Genomic DNA, 24,519 nt, shown 5'->3' with positions numbered 1-24,519 from the left:
CTAAATCCCCCAAGGAGTACGTAAAATATTAACAAAATCTTTATCATCTACTATCCCTAAACTTAGGCCTTCATAGTAATCTTCAAATTCACCATATGACACTTCATCAGACTTGCTGCAAGCGTCTTTTAATGTCTCTAGAAAGGATTTAATTTCTTCTTCTGTAGAATGGCCTGTAAAATAGTACTGACTATGAAAGAATATCTTTAATAGATTAGTGAAATGATTGACGATAATACTTAATTACTTAATGAAATCTTTTCAACAATATGAAATCCTATGTCCAACTACCTTTCATATTTAAACATTTTCTTGCATCAAATAGAATTTGATGGAAATGGTTTGAATACACATTTGAGGAAATCTTTTTAGTTTCTGATAGGGTCTATCTTATACATATAGGCAAAATAAGTCACTTATAGTCACTGCTACAGGTATTCTTGTATTTCTTAGTGTTTTGAAGGACTTGGCTTCATTTCCATTAGATATGAGCAAAGAAATCAAATACTTTCAAAGATTTATAGGATATCAATACAGTAATGCCATGCCTTTCACAGGCATGCCTATATTCAAGCATTAGTTTTTATAGGCATCACCTACCCAGACAACACAAAGAAAATATTACTAAAAACACAGGATTCAGAGGTCTATGAAAATCTTTGCTGGAAGAACTTTCACACTATTAAATCATTCCATTTAAATCTCTGACATTAAGTTGGCTAGTTCCACTGTGTCATATATATTTTTTGTATAGGAAGATGCAAGTGACAATCACATCTGTATAAAACATTGCAATTTAAAGAGAAAACAAAATATCTGATCCATTTTCTTTCTAAAATTCATTTGATTATTTTAATTCAGTAAAAGAATAATAACATATTAAAATAAGTGGCTTTGATTTTACCATGACCATTTAAAGGGAAGGAACTATCTTATTTTAAATATCATTTCTTTGGGAAGCAAGGAATTTCTTGGATTAGCAAAGGCTTATCCAACAATAATAAAAACAAGGACAATATAGTAAAACTGAAGCTAATTAAGCAACTATTAGAAGAAAGGGAAAGACAAAAAGAAAAAAACATGGCATGGCTATCACCTGAGTTTGAAATAAGTGAACTTTCATGTTCACATATTTATTATGGCTAGTTAAAAGAAAATGAGTGGCATGGATTTAAAGGGAAAAGATATACTAAAAATAATTAAATAATAATAGAAATCTCTTACAGCAATTACAGTTTATTTAAGTCACCGATAAGCAACTTACATTACTTGGTCTTGAAATACAGAATTTGAAATTTGGAAAGCCAGTGTAGATAAGCCTTATTTCTATTACAATATCTGTTTTTTTAAACTAAACAATAATAATAAACCATTTGTAATGATGATAAGAAGTCAACAATGGTGTATCACTTTTAATATTTAAGAATAAAATTCTTAAGTAATAGTATTCCACTGTATCTAATACTATATAATCAAAACTAGTTAGAAACTATCATAAAATATAATTTACATGTGGTCAATAGACAAAATATGTTTTAACCTCCATAGTAACCAGGGAAATGAAAAAAAAATTTTTTCATCTATCAGACTGGCAAAAACTAAGGAGTTGGCCAGGAGATAAGGAAAATGAATTCTCCAAATAATGGCAGTGTAATATGATAGAGCAATCATATCATGTAATTTAAAAGTATCAATTAAAATTTAAAATGTAGCATTCATGGGAGTTATAGGACTTACTGTCAAGAAACAATAGGCAATAGACCTAAGGAGTCACAACTGTACCCATGGCTTCTTTGGTTACACATCAATGAGTAGAAATTTAAAAGTCTAAAACAGAAGAATAACTAGGTAAACTCTGGAAAAGTGATTTAAAAAAATAAAATAAGGTGTCTCAGTATGGATTAACATGGAAAGAGCTCCAACACATTGCTGAGTATGAACAGCAAACTACATAGCAATGTGTTTATGGTGTTAAAAATACCTTCAAAAAATTAGATATTTATAGTAAATACAAAGCTATAAAAATTCCAAGGAATTAACTATAAATAAATATATATACTAAATAACAATAATCATACAAAGGGAAATGTAATGGAAAGGAGTTACTGTAATCAAATGCTGTCTTTGTAACACTAATTCATTTATAAATCAATTGTATAAAAATTAAAGTCTTCAGAAATATAGTAGAAAATGAATCTTTAGAATTATTTTGCAATATTTATTACATCATCAAATTTGTATAGACATGTGTTTGTTATATGTATAAATCCACTCTAGAGAAAGACACTCCCTTATTCTGCCTTAAGTCTTCAAGTATAAGCAGATACAGTAAAGCTAAGTTGGTGAACTTGCATATGCTATGATCTATTCTCTAAATCTATTCGATTCTTTCTAACTCAAATTCATCACATCTCACAGGAAATAAAAATTCACTCAAAAAAAGGTAAGTATAGATGACACACCTGAGAGTTTTTACATGAAGAGGGGCAAGCAGCTCTCATTTTTCTGGTTTAAAAAATAATTTTTATTTCTTCCCTTATGGTCTAAAGTCCATGCTATCAATTAATATAATTTAAATATCTTTATTTATTAACTAAAATTTTAGAAATATAAAGCATTTTCACTCATACTAATTACCTGAAATTACTTGAGGATGCGTCTTTGCACAGTAACATTTTCTAATTTCTATAATAGGCACGCTGCCAGTTTTGTTGAAATCCAGTTTCATAAAGGCCTACAAAAGAAGTGTTATTTTTTTCTATGAAAACATTAGACATGAGAACCTAATCTGACCTCTAAACAAGGCAGTATAAAAGCACTAAATTGGTATATACAGGACACATTACGAATACAGGGAGAAAGACACTGGAGCAAGATAGACCTGCACTCAAGTATTACCACTTTCCAGCACTCTCTCCTTGAGAAAGTAACCAAACCTGTGTTTGGTTTTGCTCAGCTACACAGTACAGGGTTGGGTAAAAGACCTCTCAAGTAACATCTAGCTCAGAATTCACATGAAACTGAAAAATGGCCAAGACAAACTGTCAGGTAAATAATTTTGATTCAAAAAATGAGCTTGCATGGGGAATATAACCAAAATGAAAATGCACACATTATGCAAAATGAAAAATTATGTAAGAATTATATAAAATGAAATAATTCATAAAAAATGAGCTTGCAAATATTCCATCACAGTAAGAAAACAAAACATTTTTTAAAGATTTATTTATTTGTTTGTTTGTTTGTTTGTTTATACAAGCACTGGATACAGTCAGAAGCGCAGGAGGGTGAGAGAATTCACCAGACCCAGAGTCGGGAGCAGAGCAGGCAGAAGGACCGAAGTACACTGCTGAGGGGAGCAGTGGGCGGCAGGAGAGGTCTGCGTGCCATGTGGGACCCCCCTCCAGTGGAAGGGGAGCAGCCGAGGATCGAACTGGTGCCAGAGAGGCTGCGGGCAGTTTCGCAACCCAGCCCTCAACTGCTGCGCCATCGGGGAGGCCCACAAAACATTTTTAAATTGAGCTTTATTATTCTATTTCCTTACTTTGAATACCATATTTTGAAATACAGTTATTGTAATGCTTCTCTAATTCAAGACAACGCTGAATATCACAAAATATTTTCTTGGGAAAAAACTATCAACATTATCCTAGCAGCTCAAAGAAAGACATGTGAGGGTCTTAGAAAAGAGACCCGGGAATAGAAAGAACTCACCAGGAAAGAAATTGAGGATATTTAAGAGAGAGAGAGAGAGAGAGAGAGAGACTGAATATAATGAGGAAAAATATAGATAATATTTTCAGTAGAATTATGCAGGAAGAAAAATGTCAGAAATTGAAGATATAAATGACCCAAGTGGAAAAATGGAAATTTAGGAAAAATGAAAATTTAGGAAAATGGAAATTTAGGAAAAATGAAGAATCTCTACAAGAAACAGCAGACTTCATTAGAAGAGGAAACACAGAGATATTGGGTATTCCAGAATGTAAGAAGTGAAGGGCATGGAGACCCTTTTCAAAGAAATAATGACTGAGAACTTCCCAAACCTAAGAAACGAATTGAAAATAAATACCGAGGAAGCCAAAAGAACACCAAAATTTCAAAATACAAAATGGCCTTCATCAAGACACATCACTGTTAAATTATCAAAAGTTAATGATAAAGGGCCATCCCCGTGGCGCAGCGGTTGACCGCTGCGTTGCGAAGCTGCCTGCGGCCTCTGCGGCGCCGGTTCGATCCCCGGCTGCTCCCCGGCCACCGGAGGAGGGTCCCACATGGCGCGCAGACCTCTCCTGCCGCCCACTGCTCCCCTCAGCAGTGTACTTCGGTCCTTCTGCCTGTTCTGCTCCCTGCTCTGGCTCTGGTGAATTCTCTCACCCTCCCGCGCTTCTGACTGTACCCAGTGCATGTATAAACAAACAAACAAACAAACTAAATAAATAAAGCATGCCTCTATTAAAAAAAAAAAAGTTAATGATAAAGAAAAAAATTAAGACTGCAGGAGGAAGAGAAGAATGTAACATAAAGAGGCACTTCAGTCATATTTTTATCAGCTTTCTCAGCAGATACATTCAAGTCTAGAAGAAAATAGAATGACACAGTCACAGTTTTAAAAGAAAAGAGCTGTCACCCAAGAAAATTCTATCCTGCAAATGCATTATCCAATAAAGGCTTTTCCAGACAGACAAAAGTGTAGTTTTCCATCACTAGACCTTCCATACAAGAAATGCTGACGAGTTTTTCAATATGAAGAAAAAAAAATTAAATGCAAACCAGAACAACACAAAACCTTGAGTAAGTTGATAAATAGGAACATAAAATAAGAAGTATAAACAATAATGTGAGACAACAACAAAACATTGAAAGAAGAAGAGTATGATATTAGAACAAAACATAAACACAAACCAGTGGGATAAAATAGAAAGTCTAGAAATAGAGCCGCACAAACATGAACAGTTAGTTTTTGACCAAGGGGCTATGACCATACAATGAGAAAAAAGAGCCTCTTAAAAAAAAGTGCTGGGAGGGCCTCCCCTTGTGGTGCAGCAGTTGAGTGCTGGGCTGCGAAGCTGCCTGCAGCCTCTGCAGTGCTGGTTTGATCCCTAGCCGCTGGCGAGGGTCCCACATGGCGCGCAGATCTCTCCTGCCGCCCACTGCTCCCCTCAGCAGTGTACTTCGGTCCTTCTGCCTGCTCTGCTTCCGGCTCTGGCTCTGTTGAATTCTCTCACCCTCCTGCGCTCCTGACTGTACCCAGTGCTTGTATAAATAAATAAATAAAATCTTTAAAATATATATATACATATTAAAAAAAAAAAGTGCTGGGAACCTAGGTGGCCATAGGCAAAAATATGAAACTAGATCCTTACTTAACCCCATATACAAAAATTAATTCAAAATGGATTAAATACTTGGATATAAGATCTAAAACTGTAAGTTACATAAAAGAAACTGGTGACATATTCTTGGAGATCAACTGCGGAGATGTATTTGGGGACACAATTACAATGCAAGAGAAACAGAGCAAAAATAAACAAATTGGGACTATAACAACTAAAAAGTTTTTATACCTCAGAGGAAACCACCACAAAAAGAAAAAGACTGCATAAGAACTGGAAGAAGATATTTGCAAATCCCTCGTCTGTCAAGGGGTTAACCCAAGACATATAAAGAACTTAGACAAATCAATAACCAAAAAATAAATAAATAAATAAATAATGCAATAAAAAAAGGGCAAAGTATCTAAATAAATGCTTTTCCAAAGAAGACATAAAAATGGCCTACAGCACATGAAAAATAGACAACATCACTTATTATAAAGGAAATACAAATGAAAACCTGACCCCTATAAGAATGACCTGTATCAAAAAAAGACTAAAAAAAGACAAAAAAGACTAAAAGACTAAAAGAGAATCCACCAGAGCCAGAGCGGGGAACAGAACAGGCAGACCGAAGAAATACACTGCTGAGGGGAGCAGCAGGCGAGACAGGAGAGGTCTGCCGTGCCATGTGGGATTCTCACCGGCCGGCTGGGATTGAACCCACACTGCAGAGGCTGCAGACAGCTTCAAAGCACTGCGCTCAACCCGCTGTGCCACTAGGGAGGCCCGACTTCTAAGTATTTACCCAAAGAATGTGAAAACACTGATGCAAAATGATTTATGCAATCCTGTGTTCACAGCATTATTCACAATAACCAAGTCATGAAACCAACCTAAATGCCCATGACAGACAACTGGATAAAAGAATTAATGAATCTATAGCCAATGGAATACTACTCAATTACTGGAAAAGATTAAATTGTACCTTTACGGACAAAATGGATGGATCTTGAGGTAATTATGCTAAGTGAAATCAATTAAAATATAGTTATTAGATTGTTTTAGTCATTTGCAGAATATAAATCACCAAAATCAAACCATCAAACTGGGAAAGCAACAAGAATAATTCTTAGACTGTGAAAAATGTACTGTTTACCAGAGCAGGTTGGGGGGAGGGGAAAAGAGTGGGGAGTGTAAGTGATAGGGCTGTGGCACTGGAGACCTGACAGAGGGTGAGGCATGAACACACGCGGAGGTACAAAGTTGTACTTCCAAGATTGCAAATTATGTATTTATTTAATTGAATTGCAATGCAATAAAATTTGAGAGAAAAAATAAAATAACTACTAGAACCTGAGTATTTTGGAGCTTCCTATAAAAAATCAAAGCTATCTTTTTTGAATGCTTAGTAATATTCCACTGTGTATATGTACCACATCTTCTTGATCCAGTCATCTATTTTTGGGCATTTGGGTTGTTTCCAAAGCTTAGCTATTGTAAATTGTGCTGCTATAAACATAGGGATGCAGGTGCTCTTTGGAATTGATGTTTCTGTGTCCTTTGGGTAAATACCTAGGAGTGGAATTGCTGGATCATATGGAAGCTCTATCTTTAGTAGGTTGAGGAATCTCCACACAGCTTTCCATAGTGGTTGGACCAGTTTGCACTCCCACCAGCAGTGCAGGAGAGTTCTTTTCTCTCCACATCCTTACCAACATTTGTTGTTGCTACTTTTTTAAATATGTACCATTCTCACTGGTATGAGATGGGATCTCATTGTAGTTTTGATTTGCATTTCCCTGATTGCAAATGACGGTGAACATTTGATAAACACATGCCATTTGCAGCAACATGGATGGAGCTGGACGGGATCATGCTCAGCAAAATAAGCCAGAAAGAAAAAGAAAAATACCGGATGGTCTCACTCATAACAGAAATCTAGAAAACCTAAATATGGACCAGGAAAAAAAATAACTATAAGAAAGAAAAAAATCAAAATCAACAAACAACTATGAACCAGAGACACTTTTTAGGGGGGTGGGGGGAAAAGAGGGATTGGGGTCAAAATCGGGGTTGCAACTGTGTGAGGAATATAAAAATAAAAAAAAATTTAAAAATCAAAGCAAACTGTTTAAATTCTAACAATGTGGTCATTATAATCTTCACCATAATATTTGCCACATTTATTGTAAAAATCAGAGGAACACCTTTTAGTCACCATACTAAAATAATACATAATGAGCCTTCACCCTGAGTCAGACACAAAGCCAAGCGTTCACATGCATTATTTTATTCAATCCTTATACAAACTCTATAATAAACTGAAACTCAGAGATATTTAAAAACACAAATAGTTTTATATAAAGCTAGTAATTTATGGAGACAGAAATTTATGGAATAAGTAATTTTTACAAGACCAGTGCTCTAACCCCTGAGCTATGGAGCCAGAATAAGTAATTTTTGAATCAAAATTTATTTCAGATTTTATTTCCCTAAAATATACATATTTTACTTTATCTGGGAAGATTTGTATGTATATATAATTCTCTGTGATTTACTAAACCAAAATATTACAGATAAAGGGATTTAAAAGTATTTTCAATCATAATTCATTAAAGTGTTTAAGTAACGAAACTAGCAACTGTTTAAAAGTTATTATTTATTTGAAATATTACCTAACAAAGTTACCTTTCGAACAAATGATTTCCTATATTCATTCATTTCACCAATAATGGCACGTTTGAATTCTCCATAATCAACCTTGCCATTGCCATTTAGAATTAGCCATAGAGATTCAAAATCCTGGAAATAATCACATAGAGACCACTGTTATACCTCTAAGTTCTACATGGCCTCAACAACAATCACCATAATTGTGTTTTGGTACCTCTTTTTATTTTTTACCCTAGACAAAGTAGCAGACTAAATAAGAAAATCCCCAAAAAGTTATATATAAATGCAAAAGCACTAAGAAAGCTATTCAAGGAACTCTGCTGGAAAGTTCTGTAAAGTTAATAATCATGTAAAAATGGCAATAAGTCATGAATAAATATTTTTAAGTTCAGTTCCTTACTATGGCCCCCAAAAAATGTTTATCACTTATTTAGACTTGAACATTTAATTATTTTTAATGTATAATATATCGGTGACCATTAAAAAGTCACTTCAGGTTTGGAATACCTCCAATAGCATTGGGATCACAAATTGTATATTTGCTACTCTTCACCCTTGAAAGTATAGGAAATTTGAATGACCCTCTATTATTCCATTAATTTACACTGAAAGGTTTATTTTCATTAAATCCCTTATGCCAGTTTGTTCATTTTACCATTACCATTTACTTCTTTGACAAATCCCTTTTTAATGGAATACTCAATTCAAAAGTTCCTAACCATAAAGAAATTACAGCCTGGCATTTTCTTAAATTCAGGTAATTACATTTTCAGTGACTCAGTCACTGCTAGCTATAAATGAGAATGTAAATAAAATGTCTACCAAGGTGACTGACAAGTAATGGGTACTCAAAAAAATATTCTCTTCTACTTCCTTTTAGTTTTTTAAAATAAAGCTTTAATAAGAAAAACTAAATTTTTTTTTTAGTTTTTTTTTTTTAATTTATGCATACAAGACTGGGGTGTGGGCCAGCGATGCAGAGGGTGAGAGGATTCACCAGAGACAGAGTGGGTAGCAGAACAGGCAGATCTACTGAAATACACTGCTGAGGGGAGCAGCGGGCAAGACAGGAGAGGACTGCTTTGCCATGTGGGTAGCTCCCTGGCAAGGCACTTATGCTGCAGTGGCTGGAGACAGCTTGATAGTGCTGAGACTTAACTCCTTGCACCACCAGGGAGGCCCCAAAATCTAAATCCTAAAATGCCCTACTTCCCCCTAAATCTAAATAACTGATACCATTTTTTTTTTTGTCTGTCATGATGCCTGTACATGATACAGACCTTAAGTGTCTGTAAATAAGCTTGAAGTACGAAAATGAACTTGACCTTTATAAGCATAAGTAGCACAGACAGAAGATGAATTTGCTCATCCAAATAATGGAGGACTATCGCTTCTCGGCCTTTTGGCTAAGATCAAGTGTAGTACCAAATAATGGAGGGCTAGAATAAAAAGATATTATTTGAAAGTTGAAAAAAATAATATTCAAGAATTGAAAAAACAGAAAAAAATTATTTAACTTCCTAAGACAGAGCACAGAATGGAATATGCTAATTCAGTTTTTAAAAAAAGACCTGCAGTAAATTCATTGATAGTATCTCTATGCAAATTAGACTATTAAGGTTGCATATCAATTTTTTTTAATTTCAAAATCAGGGGCAATGACTATGCCTTCCTGCAAACTAGTCCCACAATTAGACCCAGGTCGGGGATTGTGTACTTTTTTGCTTCTCATTGGCTGGGAAGTCTCCAGTGACATTACAGGGCAAAAAAAAGGCAATATTACTTTTTAAATGAGAAAAAGTAGAAGCTTATTCCAATTTCATAATACATATCCTATGTTAGATTTCTTCCATAATTATTTTAGTTTTCATTACTGAATCCAATCATAAAAGTTTAGCATGTCAATCAAAAAGAGAAGTATTGCAGTTAAGCAAAAAGAGTATACTAGACTAGCCCAGATTATCTGGGTCTAACTCTGCTTAGTTATTAATTGCCTAATGGTGAAGAGAAAGACACTGAGGATTTTAATTTCCTATTGCTTTCTTGTTTTTAATTTATGAAAGGAAGCAGTGAAGTGAGATGATCCTGAACCTTCAGTGTGTGTCAGTAGGTGGGTCACAAGGCTAACTGTGTAAAAACCCAAAAAACAGGTATGTCACAACTATAAGCAACCTCACTTTGGCACATAATTTTAGAGTTGAGGGGGCCTCCCTGGTGGCACAAGAGGTTAAGCATCAGCACTATGAAGCAATCTCAGCCACTGCAGCATGAGTTCGATCCCGGCCAGGGAGCTGAGCCACATGGCACAGCAGACCTCTCCTGCCTCAACCACTGCTCCCCTCAGCAGTGTATTTCAGTCAGTCCATCTGTTCTGCTCCCCACTCTGTCTCTGGTGAATCTTTTCACCCTCCCTCATCTCTGCTTGTACCCCAGTTCTTGTATGCATAAATAAATAAATCTTTTTAAAAGAAGAATTTTAGAGTTAAGGCATATTTTCAGATAATTGTCTCACGTAAGCTTCAAAGCAACTCTGAGTAGGTATTATCTTGGGATTGTGCAGGGAGGACCTGTCAATCAGAAAAGTTCAAAGATTTCATGATTTCAGTTGAAGTAGTGAGGTGAGAATTTGAACCTACATCTCATCAATTCAATTTCTAGTCTTCCTTCCACAAAATATACTGTGGCAAAACCATTTGAAGCAAAAAAATCCCTTATCTGAAACCCTTGAGGTAGATGTGCTTCAAATTCATATACTTTCAGAATAAAATCCAAACTTCTTAGCACAGCCATGCAAGGTTTTGACATAATGGGCCCTGCCAGGCTTATTTCTCTCCAGTTCTCTCTTTTCTTTCCTTCCATTTAAGCTAATGTAGTGTCTGTTTATTCAGCACTTGCTGTATTGTACGCCAGGTTCTATTTGAAGTGCTAGAAATAGAGCAAGAAACCAAAAGCAACTGGTCCCTGCACTGACAGGACTTACATTCTATTTACAGGCAGGATCAGACAACACTGAGTGTGGCGTGGAGAAAATAAAATAAAATAAAATGGGTAAATGGTATACAGAAGACTGGGGATCAGACAGGGATGTTCCTTGTGACAGAGGGCGTCAGGCTGGGGCTCTCAGTACAGAAAACATGCCTGATGGAAAAATCCAGACATGCAAAGGTCTGGTGGAAGATTATTCACAGCAGAGGGGATGGCGTGGGAGAGCTCAGGGCAGGGAGACAGGAGGGATGACAGGCCACACCCTCTCCCCTCCAAGCCTCCACATTTTCCCTTTCCCTGAAGTATACATGATCCAATCCACACTCTTCATCCTTTGAAACTCAGCTCAGTTATATCTTTCTGCAGGAATTCATCCATGATCTTTTCCCATATCTAGCTTGGAATTTATCCTGTGAGTTCTGAAAGCATTCTCTATTTAAAATGTACCATATATTTATAATCATTTATCTTCTTTTCTCTGATTATGAAGACCTTGAGAGTCCAGAGTAGATCTTCTCAGAGCTTAGAACAATGCCTGCCTTTCAGAAAAATGAAAAACATGCCCTAAGAACGACATATTATCCACTCCACAGAGTGATCTGCAGTACATACCTTTTCAGACACTTCTAAGTGAAAACTTTTTAGAGCTTGCTTAAAATCTGCCTTATCTAAAAGTCCATTTCCTTCTTTGTCCAACTGTTGCAGGTATTTTCCCAATCCAGTCAAAATATGAACGCCTCTTTTATGTAGCTGTTCTTTTAGCACATCTCTTTAAGAAGAGAAGATGAAACTAAGAGCTCCTATGCACAAATGGATCACACTGAGATTGTCTCACTTATAAGAAAATTAAAATTGATGAAAGTGATATAAGGAATGTGACTATTCAACCAAATCATTTACATGACCAGCAAAAACCTTTAGAAAACAGAATGCTTTAGAAAGAGGTTTATGGATAAAGCCACATGTAAATACCCTAGAACTACAGCGCCACTATGTGGTGGAAGTGTTGTATTTTAAATATAGGGAAATGATGTCTCACTTTATCGATATGAAAATAACCTAAATGTTACAAATAAAATTGTAGTTTTCTTTTCTAGGCTTCATTTAATGATCCTACATTTTTAATCTCTTTCAACCCTCTTTACTGTTCCCAACTGGGCTATAAAACTGATGCCAGGTAAGTCTCTCAAATGTCATCATTTCCAAATGCCTAAAAGTTTGAAATTTTCAAATTGTAACTTACATATTAAATGCCATCTGAATTCTGGAGTGCTCTCTACACTTACATGTTTAAAGTAAATCTTTCCTCCAGGAAATCTAATCTCCAGACCTTAAGTATTTTCTTTGTAAGTTAGTGCTTTTACTTAATGCAATTTGTGCCATCTTAAGGAAATATTTAAATATAGTACATTGGAGGACAGAAAAATGTAACCAAATATAATATTGTACAAGCCATGATAGAGACAGCAATTGACTAAGGACAGCATCAGGAATATCTGAGAGTTCAAATGCTAACCCCAGCCAACTTTTAAATGTTTTAGCCTTCTTACTCCCTTATCACCTTTAAACAATAAATCAGGATTATCAAAATTCATAAATAGCATGTTGATTTCTGTAACTTGTTTAATGCCTTTCTCCTTTCTAAACTATGAGATTCAGCAGAGGAATTGTCTATTTGAGTCTTGTACGCTGTTGTGGTTATAAGACTGCATGCCAGAAAAAAAATTTCTTGAATGTTTTACTATTTTATTGTTTAAGGTCTACCAATAAAATCTTTCAAAAGTTAGAGAAAAGATTGCTATGCCCATTTTGGAGATAAAGAAATACATAGGTGTTCAAAATTATTATTTGATTCAGCAAAGAAATCACTCACATTGCTCTGCAATAAATGTAAATGTCAACCAACATTCCTTTTGGAACTATACTGGTTTATCAATTGCAATCATAGGTTGGCTACAGATGGAAAAGTTTAGCTAAAATAAAGAAACCATCCTGTAAGTATCTATTAGCTATATGAAATTTACAATTAAGAGTGAAGTATAAAACATTTTATCAGTATTTGTAAACTTCTTGCCACATATCTTTATATCAGTAAAGTTTATAATCAACTTAAAATATACTTAGCTTTATTTATAATAACAAGTAAAATTTATAGTGCACTTTCAGAAAACCAGGTATTAAACATTTATCAGTATAAAACAGACTGTCTTACAGCCAGTATTTTGTATCTAGCACTTGCATCTAACTCTATGTCTAAGCAAGTATAAATATAGCTATTATGTAGACTGACAAGAAATGGCGACTATTTGCCCATTCTTAATTTACAAAAATGTCAATTGGCTCAGACCAGCAAATCACTATTTCCCAAGAAGCCTTGCAGTGTAAAACACTTGAAAGACTATAAAAAAAATCCTTCCAAATTTTAAAATGTAAAAATGTTAAGTATAAAACATAATATCTTCTAGCCTAAGAATAAAAGCACTAGGGCATCCCCAGTGGCGCAGCGGGTTGAGCGCTGCTCTGTGAGGCTGTCTGCAGCCTCTGCACACACCTCTGCACACGGGTTCACATGCCAGGCAAACCTCTCCTGTCTCACCTGCTGCTCCCCTCAGCGGTATACTTGGGTCCTGTTCTGCTCCCTGCTCTGTCTCTGTTGAATTCTCTCACCCTCCCGCACCTCTGGCCTGTACCCCAGTGCTTTGTATAAGTAAATAAATCTTTAAAATAAATAAATAAACAAACAAACATATAAATAAATAAAAGCATTATACTAATATTGAAAAAAATGGGATATTCAAGATTCAAGCATAGATATACTTACCATTAAATTCATTTTAACTATCCCCGTTATAAAAGGAAAAATTCTACCTCTTTAGTAAATGCATTTAGCTGAATTTTATAAATAAAGCAATATTTTTCAATAAAACATAGAAATAATATTAAAGAAAATATGAAATGAGAAGTATTAACTTTAATTTTACCATCCTACCATAAGAGCTACTTTAATTTTGATGTAAAAATCTTCAGGTCATTCACATGCATACAAATTTTTCCATAGTTCACAAGGATAGTGCATGGGCACGCTTGTGTGCTCACTTTCTCTCTCTCTCTCACTATACACACATACACATATATGTATGTTAATGTATGTACATACACACATACATGTAATTTTACTGTACTTCACTATTATCTATATTCTAAAGATTATATATTGCACTAATATATATGTTGACTGAGAGAAAGATAATCTTCATTTTTTTCCTTGTCAATGTATTATAAATATTTGACTATTAAACTGTTTTAATGTGAAGTAATGTGACTTACACAGGTAGACAAGGATCGTGGAATAACCGTGACTTGGAATTCCATCCTTCCTTAAAATAAAGTTTAAAAAAATAAGAATCAGTAGGAATAAACCCTTTATTTACACATTAAAAGAAAGCAATGAATCAATGCTAGTTGAAAAAACTAACGTATCTGTTGAAGTTGAAGGCTCCATAATATGGTAACCAAACTATCCATGAGAGAAGATAGAATACTGTACTTATTGTTTTGACTGAAAGGAAGGGTTGGTTTGATTCAAATTATCAAATAATTCAAATTTAACCCATAATATTATGAACCATAAGAGTCCCAAAGCACTATCTTATTCATATTGGGAGTCAGCTGAAAACAGAGTAAAAAGCACAGATCTTGAAGTCAGATGAGTTCAAAACCCTGTCAAAGTCACTTAATCTCTAGAAGCTTCATTTCATTTGTTCCATACCTAAAAGCAGGTTAATGCCCGCTACAAAGGTCTGTTGTAAGAATTAAACGATAAAAATTATAGAAACGTGATTGTTAAATAGCAGTAGGTATTCAACATTTGGAATAAAACAACAAGGAAATACACATCACTTAAATGAATTTCTAATCTAAGTTTTGTATTTATTCAATATGTGGCAGGTAACAGGACAAAGAAGTTTTAAACTCACACTTAACTAAGTCATGATTCAACAATGATGTTATGAGCATTGAGAATAAAAGTCCTAACAACAAAAGCTCCTATTCTTTCCCTATCTAGCTAAAACAAAATATATATTGATAGTTTCTACTGTGCTTTTTATTTTTTATATTTTCTGAAGATTTTTTTAGATAAGAAAACAATAATAATTTAAGCTTAATTTTGAAAAAGAAAACCACCTGAAGCAGTGGTCAATTTTAAATAGTTATTTTTAGTTTTGGTGGTTCGATTTTTCAACTCTAGGAAATAATGATCATAAATATTTGTGAGCATAAGTGGTCATGAAAAAAGAAATCAATTAATGGATTGCATAGAAAAGGAAAATTATATAGCATACATACATGTAATGGCTTCTTTTTTCCAGAGAAAGGCTGTGTTTGACTTGTAGGAGAAGCAGCAACTCCTTTAACCTCTAAATCCATTCAAATTCATGTATTTTTATGCAGTATACTTTGAAAAAAGGTAAAATACATATGAAATAATTCTTACTACTTTTAAATATCATACAAATGATATAATAAAAGCACATGAAAGAAAACATGGTTTACTCATCTTTCACCAAATCAACTTTTTGCAGGGCAGTGGCATTATGTGGGATAATATTTATGGGGCAAATACAAATATGGATAATGATTCCCCAAGGATTTCCATGACCCAATCCCCTAGACTCTGTGAATATGACAAAAAGGACATTTTGCATATGGTTAAAGTATGGATTTTAATATGTAGGGGTTATAAAAAGGAGACAGATGGTCAGACTGAAAAAGAAAAGACACAAGAATGGATTCATAGGTCAGAAAGGAGTAAAGACGTTACTCAGCTAGCTTTGAATATGGATGTAGAAGCCATGAGCAATCTCCAGAAATGTCTAGAAGAAACAAGGAATGGATTCTCCTCCAGAGCCCTGAGAAAGAGCCAGCCCTACTGACATCTAGATTCTAGCCTTCTAGGGGTGGTTTTATATTTCCTACCTCCAAAACAGTAAAATAATCAATTTTCATTTAAGGCAGCATATATGTGGTAATATTTTATAGCAGCAACAGGAAACTAATGCAAGTACCTCTTTCCTCACACAAAGTAATGTATATTTATTTTCTTTACTCTTCCTAAACCTTTATGAGTTTTGATTTTGCCAGAAGAGGCGATGAAAATATTTTTAATAAACAGTATTCTTTATATATGCAAAGAATAAAATGGAGTGAATGTTCTGATTAGTAATTATGGATGATGGGTAAAATGTTTGCAAGTGGATGTTGAACTAACTTGCAAGCACATATAAAATAAAAATCAGATGATTATCTCTGTCATCCAAATTTTATATATCTTATAGTTCAATCTGATGTAACCAAGGATACATTTTTATATTTCACTCACATTTCATTTTTCTATTATAGACTTGCAATTATTCTAATAGTAAAATATTTTTGTTTTGTTTTTATATAAAGATAGCATGCGCTAGTTAGTGCAAGCTTGGAATCACACAGACTGAGTTAAAATCCTCACTTTTGGTGCTTTCCCATAAGGTATGCTTTGCTGGTTAAGAATTGAATCTTTCTGGGCCTCCCCTGGCGGCACAGCGGTTGAGTGCTGAGTTGCAAGGCTGCCTGCAGCCGCTCCAATGCCAGTTCATATCCCCGGCCACCGGCGAGGGTCCCACAAAAAATAAAAAAAAAAAAATTGAATCTTTCTGAGTTAATATTTTTATATGTAAAATTAGTTTAATGCTAACACCTTTTTCATCCTCTCATATCACGTGGAAAATGGTTAAGCAATACATGTAGCCATCATCATCATTATTATTATTATTATTAAAAAGCACAATGAAATCCTCTTACCTGAAAGAGTCCCAATTTCTTACTAGCTTATCTAAATGGCTCCCTTCACCCCATTTTCATAGCCCCAGCCCCGAGAAATCCCATACCCTAAGCCTGGAATTCTTCTAGGAGAGTATTCAGGAAGACTTATCAGCCAATAACAGACACATTTTAAAGTCATCGCAATTTACTAGATTTGAAAATACTCCTACAGTTCTAGCAGATGGCTTCTTTTCAGAGATATCGTTCACAAACAAGGAACTTTTTACAGTTCTTATTGGTTCGGTGTAGGGAGAGGGATTTATCACATACAAGAAGTGCTGTACTCACCGTGATGATGAGAGGTCAGCAAGTAAACACAAGCTGGAGAGACCAAGAGACGGATGCTGAGTCATCAGCGAAGTGAACGCCACACATCAGCCACACAATTAATTATTTATGCTTCAGTAACTATTTCAAACCACTATCCATCACTTAAAATCATATAATTTATGTGCAAATCATAAAAACAGCAAAATTTAAATATTCAAATGTCCAAGTCCTATCAGTTCTTGCACTTCCACCGGCATGATAGCCAACACCACTTTTTTCAACATTCTAACAGCCAATGAAAATTGGCATCTCATCTCCTTTCTATACCAGATACTTAATATTTATTTATTCAATAAATAAGTTGAATACCTGTACACATTTTAAACATATTCTGATTAGTTTCATTTCTCTACACCCAAGAATGACATGATCACATTTAAATTTTGTCTTCAAACAACTAGTGAAAGCATTTAAAGCAAGAATGATACTCAGTGGTTATTATTCTCCACTACTCTAGATGCCTCATAAAGGCAACCACCACTGGCTTTGCTTGTCCAATCTCTCAGCACTTAGAAGAAAGCCTAGAAAACAATAGGAACTTAATAAATATTTCTTTTTTTTTTTTTAAATAGAGGCATGCTTTATTTGTTTGCTGGTTTGTTTGTTTGTTTTTGTTTATACATGCACTGGGTACAGTCAGAAGCGCGGGAGGGTGAGAGAATTCACCAGAGCCAGAGCGGGGAGCAGAGCAGGCAGAAGGACTGAGGTACACTGCTGAGGGGAGCAGCGGGCGGCAGGAGAGGTCTGCACGCCATGTGGGACCCTCCTCCGGTGGCCGGGGAGCAGCCGGGGATCGAACCGGCGCCGCAGAGGCCGTGTGCAGCTTCGCAACCCAGCGCTCAACCGCTGCGCCACCGGGGAGGCCCTTAATAAATATTTCTTAAATAAGCAAATTCCACTAGTCCTGATAATGTTATTTCAGAACTACACCTAAATACAAATCATTCTGTCTCCAACTCAATGGCGGGCGGCAAGTTACTAGACATTACTTCTAGCATATGATGAACGCTGTTTACTAACAGATCCAACTCTTACCATGTTTTTGGTACAACCAAAAGTAACTGAACTAATGCCCATTTTAAAGGAAGGTTATTTCCAATTCCAAGGACCACCTCTCTCTCTCTCTCTCTCTCTCTCTCTCTCTCTCTCTCTCTCTCTCTCTCTCTCTCTCTCTTTCGGTGAGTAGTATCAGTAGCTCTAATTCTGCTTACATGAAATCAAAGCAAACAATAAATTGACCAAATCTAACCCACAATCAAAGACAGGGAAAAAGCGATTTGTGATATACTTTAGTATTAAAGCATGGGGGGGGTGACAAGCCTATTTTGGAGTACAGTTATTTAGGAGTACACTTCTAATTTCAAACAAAGCAGAGTAATTACCCCCATATCACCCCAAAATTGTGATCAAACTTCAGGGCATCTGCAAACGCACCAGAATGAACGCTCGACCCTCCCCCTATCTGGGATTCATCATCTAGGTGGGACAGAAGGATAGTCCGGGTGACTAGGCCCAACCAGCTGGGTAAACCCAGAACCAGAATGGCAGAGCTAGGAAAAGCATAAGCGAGAGTTACACTACCAAGAACACTCTTCGGACAGCTTCACACAACACAAACTGGAAGGGGATAGCAACAGGCAAATGCTCCACTAATCCAGACAGGCGTCCTCAGGTTGCCTAGCAACAAGAGTCCGCGCAAGTCCTCTAAAGCCTCTCAACCACCAGGAAAAGAAAAAAAAAAAAGCCTCCGCTCAGGGCCTTTAAAGCCCCTCAACCAGCAGGTCTTTGGCCTTAGTCTCTCCCTCCGTCCACGCCAGCTCCCGACTCCTAAATTTGAGGCGCCAGTCCCACCGCCACAGCGGGATTACTCACCCCACAGCCGCAGGTGAAGGTACAGGTGCAGCCGCCTGAGACTTTGCACACCAGCTCTGCAGCGCCTCCAAATCCCGGCGAGGATCTGGAACGAACTCACTCATCGCGGATTATCCTGAGCTGAAGACAGCCAAAGCCTGGCCCGGGGGTGGGGGGGTGGGGGGTGTTTATTCTTCATTTAAATGAATTCCGTGTAGCATATTTTATAGAGCGTTGTCGGGTATTCCGTTCCCAGGCTGAAATCTGGAGGAAGAAAAAAAAAATGAACACATGCTTAAATGTTAAATAATTTGATATGAAGGTGCTTTACGGGGGTCTATGCTGCCGCGCGCACTGCCGGGTGCAGGAGGATGAAGCCAGCCAGAGCGCGGTCCCCAAGGGCCCGAAGACTGACTCACACAGCCGTTACTGGTTGTGCTGTCTCAGCATCCCACCATGGTTCTGACGGGAAAATTGAGTTGTTTATGGACCGTAATTCTCTTTCCGGTAGTCAGCGACTCTTCCCCCAAGATACCATCCATCACAGACAAGAAATTTATAAACCAGTGTGTCAGGACCCACAATGAATTGCGTGGCAAAGTCTCACCCCCAGCAGCCGACATGAAATACATGGTGAGAGAACCCGGCTGAGGTCTTACACCTGTGGTTACATCTAAGGTATCTGGGTGGTAAATTACCCGGACTTATTCATGAATTTGGCCTGCATATTCAGCATGCTGTCAAAATCACACCTTGGATGTCTCCAGGGAGTGGATAAGAAAGGAAAACTTGAAGTTGTTCCTTGCCTACACCCAGCTACCTTTTGATAGGGCAGGGAGAGAGATGAGGGGGGAAGGGGGGAGTTTTGGGGGAGGGGAGAAGAGTTGGGTGATGGCAGGAGTGGAAGTTGTTTGGTCTGCATCCCTAAGGCTCCTGTGTAATTCTTATAAATTCCTCTCCCTCACATTTTGGCTAGCACTTCCCAAGCACACAACCAATATACTACACATTAAATAAGTAGCACAGGGATGAAGATTCTCTTGTTCTTTCTTATTTTTAAATCCTATGAACTTGCAGTTGAAATAACACTCTTGTGTAGTATTCATTTGGGGAAAAAATGTTCTACAAGGATGTAAATAATGAAATCAGCACTAGAAAAATATCAGACTTTCCTTTTCATGAGAAATAATAAATATGTGAAGTTTAACTCCAAGAAACATTGAACTCATTTGGTCTTTTATAGGCCTCCATCACACAGACAGTAAGGCAAAAGAATATTTGTCTATTGAAGTGAGCAGATAAAACATTGGATAATTAATATCATTCATAAAATTTACAAACTTAACAAATTCTTGACTAGGAATTTATTGCTGGGAATTTCCCTTGCATTATAATGTTTTCTTTCATGTACATTTGATACCAAGAAATCGTAAGTGTCCATACCATTAGTCTTGTTTCTTCAAATGCTAAGATAAACCTACTCCTGTTACTCCATCTTGGCCAGAGCTGAAATGCCAAATGCTGGCTAACTCTTCAACAGGAGTTTCTCCTATCTTCCACGACTGAATCATCCAGAAAAACTAGGCACTTCATTCCTCATAACAATTTCTACATGCCAGTATAGACTATGTTGTGTTAACAAACAAACCCTAAAATATTTTTCTTTTTTGATTGACATACAGCATTGTATTACAGTGTACAACATAACAGTCTGCTATATGCCTATACTGTGAAATGATTATCACCATAAGTTTAGTTAATATCTCCCCCCACACACCACACACAGATACATTTATTCTTCTTGTGGGGAGAATTTTTTCAAATTTGTGAATTTTTTCAACTTTCAAATATACAGCACAATATCGCTAACTATAATCATACTTTACATCTGAAAGGATATGCTGTAGTTTACATTCCTCAAACTTATTTATCTTATAACTAAAAGCTGTAACTTTTGACCACCTTCACCCATTTTATCTATCTCCCCCCCAAGCTCCACCTCCAACAGCCACCAATCTGTTGCCTGTTCCTGTTAGTTCAGGCTTATTTTTTAGATTTCACATTTAAATGAAATCATACACTATTTGTCTCACTTAGTGTTTGTTTCACTTAAAACAGGTTTACTATTTCACTCTCACAAAGTCTAATACCAGCTACACTATTCTCCATATTACCTCTTCCCCATGCAATGCCTTCCCTGATTATATCCTGGTTCCATCACACCAACTCATGTTCTTCAGAGTCAACTTTAAGACTAGAGGATTGCAGAGGGGATTTTCTTCAAAGTTTGCACAGTTCATATTTCTCTTGACTCCGAAGAGTATTCCTATATAATATCAACAACAATATTCATAGATCTATTTACCATTCAGTTAAAGATGCCTTTTGGTTTAAGAACACATGGCAAAAGATGTAAATGTCCAGCGTTGTGGGTCACTCTGAACCTGTGCTGAGAAACTTTTAATAATAAATTGTGTGTGGTGTTTGGTGGGGGCAAGTGGGTTGTTGTTACAGAGAGAAAGAGAGATGTGATATCTTATAAAGGCTAGAATCCCTCCTGCCTAGGTCTCAGGGGAACATGAGTTCATATTTTTATTATGCTGTTCCCCTCTTCCAGCACTAAGTTTTATAAGATGTCAGTCTAAGCAATAGTATGAAATAAACCTTGAAATGTCAGTAGCTTAGCAAAACAAAGTTTAATTTCTTATTTGTGCCAGCTGTACAGAAGGTGATTAGGAATCAATTCTTCTGAGACAAGGGGGGCTTCCTATCCCTAGCAGGTTCATTGATAGGCAATAACAAGGGCTCCCAATATGAAGCATAAGAGGGTATCTAATGAATTTCTTGCTATTCTAAGATAGTTTCTGTCCTTTTCTTGTCATCTCTTCACCACATATCATTGAATATTACTTTTATATTAGAAATTTTATTAAGAAATTGCTGTTCTTAATTGCAAATATTTGTTTTGCCAGAAGTGATTTAAAATAATACAAATAAATTTTAAGGTAAATGTTCACAAGGTTGTAGGGAATTAGAACAATAGTGCACTGTTTGTGAGAATGTTAATTGTGCTGCAACTATGGAAAATGGCCTGCCAATGATTCAAGAAATTAAAAAATATAATTATCATGTGATCCAGAATCTCACTTTTGGGATATATCCAAAAATCATTGAAATAAGGATCTTGAAGAGAGAATCTTAAAGCGATATCTACACCTTCATATTCATTGCACTGTTCACTACAGGCATGCTAGAGAAACAACTCAACCCAAATATCCATCAACAAATGAATGGATAAAGAAAATGTTATACACACACATTATATATACACACACACATATAATTACATTGTATACATTTGTATACATATGTATACATATATAGAAAGAAAGGTCACCTACAGGTATATATGTATATATACATATATACAAACAATGGAATATTATTCAGCCATGAGAAGGAAGATCTTGCCATTTGTAACAGCATGGAAAAGCATGCTGAACATTGTAAGTGAAATAAGGCAGTCACAGAACAACAAGTACAACATGATTTCACCTATCTGAAGTATCTAAAATAGTCAGACTCAGAAGCAAAGAATAAAGTGCTGATTGCCAGGGGTTAGGGGGCAGGGGTGGGGGAATTGGGACACTGTTGTTCAATTCAATTTCAGTTATATTCAATTATATAGTTTCAGTTATGTTCAATAAATAATTTCTAGAGATCTTCCATATAGCGTAGTGCAATATAGTTTACTATATTAGTAATGGTTTACTTCAAAATTTATATACTTACACAAAAATGAACAAAACCAAAGAGACATAAGGAAACTCTTGAAAGGTCTTTTTATATTTATTACCTTGATTGTGGCATTCTGGCTGAACTTCCAAATTTTGGGTAAAGACATAAACAAAGAAATTCATGCCAAAGTACGTCATAATCAAACTTCAACAACTTTAAGACAAAAAAAAAATCTGTAAGAACAGATGGAGAGAAATAATAATTACCTATAGGAGAGAAACAATTTCAATGTCATCAAATTTCTCATCCAACTCTATGGAAACCAGAACAAAGTGGCACAACATATAAAATTTCAACTTCATTTTCAAAGTGTGAACTAAGAATTCTATCCAGAGAAACTAAGACAACTAATTCTACTCAGGTGAAACTAAGACATAGCCAATATCAGAACTAAGACAACTTATCATGAGCCAAATTTCTCTAAAAGAATAGCTAAGGAAGGTTCTTCAGTCAGTAAGACAATGCAGCAACAACAGGAATGAAGAAGGAACAGAGAAAAGAGTAAAAATATGGCTAAATATAATAAATCATACTTCTTTTATATATACCAAGTTACATTTGACAGCTAAAGCAAAAATTGTAACATTGTCATAAATGGTTCTTAATGTATGTAGAATAAATATTTAAGATAATTTTATTAGATTAAGTTCTGCAAATACAAAAAGGAACTCTCATATGTAGAGTACTAAATAACTATTTCTGAAGCACAGACAAAAAGAAATTACCAACTATGAATATACTGTCAAAGAAAAATTCTTGTTAAAATAAAATTTAATTGACTACAAGTATCATTAATCCAAAATAAACACTCACAATTTTAAATTATTTTTATCTTTCAGACTTGGGAAGCCGGCTTAGCGAAGGTTGCCAAAGCATGGGCAGACAGGTGCAAATTTGAACACAACAGCTGTTTATCAAAACCATATGGATGCCATGCAATGTTTCAACATATTGGAGAAAATATCTGGTTAGGTGGATTGAGAACATTTTCACCAAAATTTGCTATAGAATCTTGGTATAGTGAAAATGCAGTTTATAATTTTGATATGCTATCATGCTCCTCAGTTTGTGGCCATTATACACAGGTGAATATTTGACATTTTATTAATTAGTTCTTACTTATGCACATTTCAGTTACAATGTTATTAGCATTTCCTTTGAACTTTTTTTTTAAGATTTATTTATTTATGCATACAAGAACTGGGGTACGGGCTGCAGATATGATGTAGGTGAGAGGATCCACCAGAGACAGAGTGGGGAGCAGAACAGACAGATCTACGGAAATACACTGCTGAGGGGAGCAGCGGGCAAGGCAGGAGAGGTCTGCTGCTTCAAGTGGGTTGCTCCCTGGCAGGGCAAAGGATGGAATTCCCAGGGGATGGAACTCATGCTGCAGTGGTGACAGTGGCAATGGCAACAGCTTGATAGCACTGTCTTTAACCCCTGCACCTCCAGGGAGGCCCCTTTTCGGTGTCTTTATCTTAAAGTTCACTAACCTTTTCTTCGGTAATTTTAATTTACTGAAAATGACTATTTTTTTTTCCATGTTGAAGTTTGTATCTCTAAAATTTTGGTTTTTGTCTTTTTTATATTGTCAATAACTATATCTAGTATGTTTAATCTTTCATCTATCTGGTAAAGCATATGATATACAGTTGTAATAATGATTTTGTTTTCCCTGCTAACTCTAGCATTTATATTA

General features: G+C 35.8%; 2 protein-coding genes across 2 annotated transcripts; one reads left to right on the top strand and one right to left on the bottom strand.

Annotated features, from left to right (window-relative positions):
* Positions 1-19,144, bottom strand: LOC311185337 (calcyphosin-2-like; the record flags this gene model as incomplete). Its single annotated transcript, XM_084255976.1, has 5 exons — positions 1-173; positions 2,638-2,734; positions 8,007-8,120; positions 11,589-11,745; positions 19,041-19,144. The coding sequence occupies 5 exons, from the start codon at positions 19,142-19,144 to the stop codon at positions 1-3; spliced, it is 645 nt and encodes a 214-aa protein (XP_084112102.1).
* Positions 19,145-19,335: 191 nt separating this feature from the next.
* Positions 19,336-23,994, top strand: LOC311185336 (GLIPR1-like protein 1; the record flags this gene model as incomplete). The annotated part of the gene is made up of 3 exons (XM_084255975.1): positions 19,336-19,444; positions 19,531-19,652; positions 23,657-23,994. The coding sequence occupies 3 exons, from the start codon at positions 19,336-19,338 to the stop codon at positions 23,912-23,914; spliced, it is 489 nt and encodes a 162-aa protein (XP_084112101.1). The 3' UTR covers positions 23,915-23,994.
* Between the last annotated feature and the right edge of the window lie 525 nt (positions 23,995-24,519).

This window comes from Talpa europaea, assembly GCF_964194135.1.
Source record: "Talpa europaea genome assembly, chromosome: 15".
Classification (NCBI taxonomy): domain Eukaryota; kingdom Metazoa; phylum Chordata; class Mammalia; order Eulipotyphla; family Talpidae; genus Talpa; species Talpa europaea.
The sequence above is the reverse complement of the archived record's forward strand: the minus strand, read 5'-3'. Positions and strand labels throughout refer to the sequence as shown.